The following is a 7,450-nucleotide window of genomic DNA, read 5'->3' on the forward strand; positions in this document are numbered from 1 at the left end:
ATTACACAGCCACATGTGTATGCCTGTAAAATGGTGCAAATTTTCTATTTAAAAACAAAAACCCTACAATACCTGTCTGAAAATTTCGGTTTCTGAACACTACATGCACACATCTTTAAAAGAAACTCGTACTCTACATATATTCATACAACGCTGTTCTGAAGACGTAATTCTCATCCATTTTCCTGTTCAGGTTTAAACATCACCCTGCACAATGGACGCTTGAAGGCAAAGGGGAGGGAATACATGAAAACTGTATCCCAGTCATGCTTGAAGAAACTGGAAGTGTCAGACAAGAGCTTCAGTGCCTTCTTTAGGTCACCATTCCAGCCCTCAGCCGAGCCGTTACGAAAGACTCACCGTCGCCTGAAAATCACCCCTAGAAGGCGCAGGAAGGTGAGCACAGAGTCTTTGTCCCTGGAGCAGGATGCAGACCCCAGAGCTTTCTGTCAAGGGTGTAAGGAGACAGACCAGCCCAAGTCACAAAATAAGGGCCAAAAGAGGTCTGCTACCCTGACAGATAAATATGAGCCTCAGCAGAAGAGAAGATGTCTAGAGAAAACTGAACCTTCTGATTCATCTGTTGGCAACGGTAAGACAGAGCTCACAGGTGAAGTGTATGAAAAGCAATAGGGCTAGTTATATGAAAAAGAGACTTGAATTTGTTTTTTGGTTTTTTTTACAGCACATTTGAAAGTGTACGAGGAGGGACAACTGCTGGGCAAAGGAGGATTTGGCCGTGTGTTCGCTGGGAGACGCAAACAAGATGGCTTGCTAGTAAGTCTTTTTTCCATTTCTGTTTTAACTCTGGTGGTGTAGTGGTTAGCGCTGTCGCCTCACAGCAAGAAGGTCCTGAGTTTGAGCCCAGCGGCTGGCGAGGGCCTTTCTGTGCGGAGTTTGCATGTTCTCCCCGTGGGTTTCCTCCGGGTGCTCCGGTTTCCCCCACAGTCCAAAGACATGCAGGTTAGGCTAATTGGTGGCTCCAAATTGACCGTAGGTGTGAATGTGAGTGTAAATGGTTGTTTGTCTCAGCCCTGCAATAATCTGGCGACTTGTCCAGGGTGTACCCCGCCTCTCACCCATAGTCAGCTGGGATAGGCTCCAGCTTGCCTGCGACCCTGTAGAACAGGATAACGCGGCTACAGATAATGGATGGATGTTTTAACTCTCGTCCTTGATTGTCCTAAGTAAAGTTGATCAGTGCTACTAATGGACAGAAAGTACTAAATCAAATGTCATAACTCATTTTGGACAAATTTTAACAAGCTTAATATGCAGTCAAATTGGAGAAGCAAAGCTTTTCTTCAAGCTGCCAGATCTTAGTCATAAACCTGAATGTTAAGACCTGAGCTCAGGAATGGCAGTGTTCACTAGTAGGTGACAGCCATTTCAAAGAGGCTGATTGTTATACGTCTTTTAAACTCCCTTTATTTTGACATCTTTTGCTGCTACTCCTGAGATCATGGATCACTGTAGCGTTGCAGGATTGGCAGTAAAATTACAAAGCTGTTGTTCAAAAGAAGTAATTGCTACTCTTATGCATATAAAAGATGATATAACTTCACAGGCTGAAGACCTCTTTTTGTTACTTCATGTAAATGATTTCATTTACTTACCCACAACACATTCTTATTTCCTCAGGTCGCCATCAAGTACGTCTCCAAAAAGAAAATAAACGAACAACTGGAGATTGTAAGTTTCTTTCCCATGTGTTAATGTACGTCTTACCTATAACTAGAACCTAGCACACTTACTAATAATCAGATTCCTCAGAAGACTTTGATAAGTAATATTCCAAAAGGTTGGAATTATAATGTGTGGCATTTGTTCTTTCATTTTCGTCCCGTACTACAGGCAGGATATGGTCAGCTGCCCATTGAGATCGCTTTGATGATCATTGCAAACACCAAACCAACCTTCCCAAACATCTTGCAGCTCCTGGAGTGGTATGACGAGCCAGAAGACTACATCATGATCACAGAACGGCCCGAGCCATGTGAGGACCTGGCTGGCTTCTGCAAGAAGCACGGTGGAACAATGACTGAGGACTTGGCTCGTAATGTGATCTTTCAGCTGATGGAGGCGCTGAAGCATTGTAAGAGCCGTGGAATAGTGCATCGTGATGTCAAGCCAGAAAACATTCTGATTGCGACAGACACGCTTCAGGTCAAGCTGTTTGACTTTGGTTGCGGAGACCACATCAGAGACTCTTATGAGGAGTTTGCAGGTATCCAATGACAGACCATGAGTTTGGAGTAGCAATGGGTATTGTGCATCCTTTTCTAAAACTCAAGTGTGTCTGTTAACAGGTACAATTCATTATACTCCTCCTGAGTGGTTCAAAAATAGGCGGTATATGGCCGACCCAGCTACCGTCTGGTCTGTGGGTGTGACGCTGTACAGGCTGGTGTGTGGCTGTCTGCCTTTCAAAACCGTCAAGGCAATAAAAAATGGCCATCTGCGCTTCAAGAGAAATGTGTCTCAAGGTAAGGAACTGCAAAGCCTGAGAAGCTATGGAATAAATCATAGCAAACTCAACTACGTATTATACACGGACCTGAGCAGAGAAAGAAGCAGTTGTTCCTTTTAATAGTACAATGAATGTGTACATTTACAAATGTACGGAATTTCATATGCATTATACAGCTGCTTATCTAAGGGGTTTTTATATATAAACCTCTTAGAGAAACAGCTGTATAATAAATTATATAAAACCCCTTAGAGAAGCAGCTGTATATATATAGCGGTGGTGTAGTGGTTAGCGCTGTCGCCTCACAGCAAGAAGGTCTGGGTTCGAGCCCCGTGGCCGGTGAGGGCCTTTCTGTGCGGAGTTTGCATGTTGTCTGCGTGGGTTTCCTCCAGGTGCTCTGGTTTCCCCCAAAGACATGCAGGTTAGGTTAAAGTGCCATTCCACCATTGGATGTATTCCTTGGCATAAAATACAATATATTTTGACAACATATATAAATGGTATCACTAGATCAGGGGTGGCCAACCAGTTGGAGACCAAGAGCCACATTTTTTACTGTGTTACCGCAAAGAGCCACATCATACACATGGGCACACGAACATCACCCATCCCTTCCTCTCTCACACACACACACACACACACCTCTGGTCAGCCAGATTAATAGTAAATGTCACACACCAACATATTTACTCCTACAGTACTAAGACCACAGGCTGAGGCCAGTCATTTTTAACAATGAACATTGTGTGCACTTACTATGCATGCTACTTATGGCCCTTTTCCACTACCCTTTTTCAGCTCACTTCAGCTCGCTTCAGCTCACTTCAGCCCGACACGGCTCGCGTTTCGACTACCAAAAACCAGCACGACTCAGCTCGTTTCAGCCCTGCTTAGCCCCTAAAACTCGCACCGTTTTGGGGTAGGGCTGAAGCGAGCCAAACCGTGCTGACTGAGGTTGGGGGCGTGAGCAGACACTCCCCTGTGCACTGATTGGTGAGGAGGAGTGTCCTCACATGCCCACACACGCCCCGCGAGCGCGCTGGGATCTGTAAACACCGCAAACCCGGAAGAAGAATAATTACGAATTACGAGAATTTCTGAAGCCTTATGCGCCTCGCCTCATCTATACGCTCTTGCCAGTATCTGTTGGCGTTGTCAAGCCACAGCACCGAGACCAGCAACACTAACGACTCCATGTCCTCCATGTTTATTGTTTACTCTCCGGGTCATGAGACTACCGCTTCAAAGCTCACTGAATCAGTGACATACAGAGCATCGTGGACGAGTTCGCGGAGCGCAAGGCTCGCCGTATGCCCTTCAAATAATGCGCGCAGTAGGCTATTGATGTTTTATTATGAGCCATGTACAGTATGTCGCCTAATGTTTTTTTGTTTCTGAGTTACATGTTCGTTTGAAGGACTTAATGTACAAAATAACATAGTTGCACCCCGGAGTGTTGAAATTGGTAAACACAGTGCATTCAGTGAGGTTTGCACCGCCCTCCTTTTATTTCTGACTCTTCCTGTCACCACTCTGAGCGCTCATTCGTATGCCCTTCAGATAATGTGCGCAGTATAGGCTATTGATGTTTTATTATGAGCCATGTACAGTATCCTAATGTTTTTTGTTTCTGAGTTACATGTTCGTTTGAAGGACTTGATGTACTAAATAACATAGTTGCACCCGGTAGTGTTGAAATTGGTAAACACCGCAGTTGCGGACATTTTGTAGCCTAAAATGATGTTATGATAAGCTTTAATAAAGGGCCCGGTCATTTGCCCCGCCCCCGGCCCGGCTCTGACTTGTTCCGCCACTGTCACTGATGTCACTGTTTGCGCTGCTTAACGACATCACATGACGTCCACCCACTTTCGCTAACTCCACCCAATGTGTCCACCCACTTCCAGCCAGCACGGTTCAGCGCGGTTGTAGTCGAAATGCAACTCCAACAGCCCCGCTCAGCTCGACTCGGCACGGCACGGCTCAGCCGCGTTTGTAGTGGAAAAGCGGCATTAGTGGGACTTATGGTCATTACCAAAAAAAAGCCACACCATACACATGACCGCACATGAACATCGCCCCCCCCACAGACACACACGCTCACGCACGCACCTCTGCTCAGCCAGATTAATAGTAAATGTCACAGACCAACATGAGAGAAATTTACTCCTTCAGTCAGTACTAATACCACAGGCCAGTCATTTACAGCAATCAATATTGTGTGCACTTTACTATGCATGTTGCTTTGAAATGAGCTAATGACGACTGATATATAAGGCAGAATGGCTTGCCATTACGTTCAACAAAAAAGTATAAACTCTCCCACTCTGTTAAAAATGTCCTATGTTCGTCTTCATATTTTCGTTTTGCTGTGCATTTTTTCATTGCCATTTTGAGAGGCTACTTGACACAAGATACACCTTGCCCAAAAACTTAGCGATTCTCTCACGCACATGCGCATTTGACACGACCTGAAAATACCGTAATATACCCAAGCAAAGCGAAGATGCATTTGACGAAAATACCATACTGAACTCAAGCAACGCGCACACGCACATAAAAAAAAAAATAAAATACACAAACTTCGATATGAACGTAAGAGCCGCATGACACCGGGCAAAGAGCCGCATGCGGCTCGCGAGCCGCGGGTTGGCCACCCAAGCACTAGATAGAGAAATCTTTTAGCTTCAAAATGATATATCAAACATAATTTTTTGACAACGACAAGTATATTAATTTTGCGACCAAAGTCACCTACCCTTTTAATTTCCGCGCATGATGTCATCGGCAGGTTCCCCTTCTTGTGTACCACGTGACGTGTGACGTGGCACATATTATCAGCAATGGCGGATAGAACGTGATAAAAATAATACCAATAAATCTAGCTAATACCAATAAATCTAGCTAACTGAAAGATTAACTCAAAATTTTTTGCAATTTTTTTGGCCCCCATATACGAGGAGAAATGACTCTCTCACTTTGGGGGTTTCCTGGTCTAAAAATAGACCGACACGTGGTACACAAGAAGGGGAACCTGCCGATGACATCACGTTTCACTACCGCACGGAAATTAAAAGGGTAGGTGACTTTGGTCACAAAATTAATATACTTGTCGTTGTCAAAAAATTATGTTTGATATATCATTTTGAAGCTAAAAGATTTCTCTGTCTAGTCATGTTGTCATAAAATATATTGTATTTTATGCCAAAGAATACATCCAATGGTGGAATGGCACTTTAACTGGTGACTCTAAATTGAGCGTAGGTGTGAATGTGAGTGTGAATGGTTGTCTGTGTCTATGTGTCAGCCCTGTGATGACCTGGCGACTTGTCCAGGGTGTACCCCGCCTTTCGCCCGTAGTCAGCTGGGATAGGATCCAGCTTGCCTGCGACCCTGTAGAACAGGATAAAGCGGCTACAGATAATGGATGGATATATTATACAGCTGCTTCTCTAAGGGGTTTTATATTATACAGTGGGATTTTTTTAAATATTCTTCTTTCTGTGTCTTATTGCTGTACTTGTGTATTGTATAACAGAATGCAGACAGCTGATCCGTTGGTGTTTGAGAACTGAAGCAGCAGACCGTCCAAGCCTGGAGCAGATACAGTTACACAACTGGTTTCATTTACCAGGTATTTGCAGTATTCTTTTTGTTTATTATTTTTAACAGATAGTTGTAAACATGAAAAAACAGGATGCTTTTCACTGACGTGTAATGTGTTCTCCAATTCTTTGTGATTTTAGAGCAAGCAATACATCCTGCTGGATAAGAGACAGAGACAGCTGCACTGAAGTCTGTCTGAAGCCTCCTAATACTTTTAATGCTTTGTACTCAATTAAAATCCAAATCACGCTATTTAAACTGGAGTCATTTTCTTTTACAATGAAATTTATTCATATTGTGATTATTCATTAAAGCAATAAAATCATATGATGGTGTGCATTACAGTGATTTTAGGATGGATAAGTGTGTTGTTAGTCACAATGCAAAGCAAAACCACTGTATTCCATAACACTGGGAGTGTGTGAGGGTAAAAATGCAAGCATTAATTTTGCTTCCGGAAAAAATGATTTGATACGTCAGTCCCAAATGTTTGTTAGAAACAGCAAAGCAAAAAAAAAATCACATGATTGCTGATAGTACACAGTTTTTAAAAAAATGGCCAAGTTTTTTTCACTATAACTACAGTTCTCTTTGCGGAGAAGACAATCCCGTGTGCTGTCCAAGTTTCCTCAACCAATCCTTCCCTCACATTTTCTCTTATTGCTCTAATTTCTATAAAAATAATGCAGATAGACATGAGACATCCATCCATCCATTATCTGTAGCCGCTTTATCCTGTCCCACAGGGTCGTAGGCAAGCTGAAGCCTATCCCAGCTGACTACGGGCGAAAGGCGGGGTACACCCTGGACAAGTCGCCAGGTCATCACAGGGCTGACACATAGACACAGACAACCATTCACACTCACATTCACACCTACGGTCAATTTAGAGTCACCAGTTAACCTAACCTGCATGTCTTTGGGGGAAACCGGAGCACCCAGAGGAAACCCACACAGACAACATGCAAACTCCGCTCAGAAAGGCCCTCGCTGGCCACGGGGCTCGAACCCGGACCTTCTTGCTGTGAGGCAACAGTGCTAACCACTACACCACCGTGCCGCCCAGACATGAAACAGCGCTCACATTTATTTTTGTTTAAGGTCGTGTTGTGTGTGAACCTTGTCACTATTGCTTGTGTAGTGTTCACACTGCTATATTCAAAAGCCCACTGATATCCAGTGATACAGTCATGTAGTGAGCAGCACAGCACTGTTGAGATTTTGAAAATGATTTTATGCTTTAGGCGGCATGGTGGTGTAGTGGTTAGCGCTGTCGCCTCATAGCAAGAAGGTCCGGGTTTGAGCCCCGTGGCCGGCGAGGGCCTTTCTGTGTGGAGTTTGCATGTTGTCCCCGTGTCCGCGTGGATTTCCTCC

The 7,450-nt window shown here is 44.1% G+C and overlaps 1 protein-coding gene across 1 annotated transcript; it reads left to right on the forward strand.

Annotated features, from left to right (window-relative positions):
• The first annotated feature begins 246 nt into the window (after positions 1-246).
• Positions 247-6,278, forward strand: LOC132886290 (serine/threonine-protein kinase pim-3-like). The gene is made up of 7 exons (XM_060920842.1): positions 247-592; positions 686-777; positions 1,642-1,692; positions 1,855-2,227; positions 2,310-2,486; positions 6,009-6,104; positions 6,217-6,278. Exons 1-7 carry the CDS (start codon positions 247-249, stop codon positions 6,240-6,242), a joined length of 1,161 nt encoding a protein of 386 aa, XP_060776825.1. The 3' UTR covers positions 6,243-6,278.
• Positions 6,279-7,450: the final 1,172 nt, after the last annotated feature.

Source organism: Neoarius graeffei, chromosome 5 (genome assembly GCF_027579695.1).
Source record: "Neoarius graeffei isolate fNeoGra1 chromosome 5, fNeoGra1.pri, whole genome shotgun sequence".
In the NCBI taxonomy this organism is placed as follows: domain Eukaryota; kingdom Metazoa; phylum Chordata; class Actinopteri; order Siluriformes; family Ariidae; genus Neoarius; species Neoarius graeffei.

Coding starts and splice junctions, on each gene's coding strand:
- LOC132886290 (XM_060920842.1), top strand. CDS start 247: ATGAAAACTGTATCCCAGTCATGCTTGAAGAAACTGGAAGTGTCAGAC. Junction 593..685: donor TGATTCATCTGTTGGCAACG/GTAAGACAGAGC, acceptor TTTTTTTTACAG/CACATTTGAAAGTGTACGAG. Junction 2,487..6,008: donor CAAGAGAAATGTGTCTCAAG/GTAAGGAACTGC, acceptor ATTGTATAACAG/AATGCAGACAGCTGATCCGT.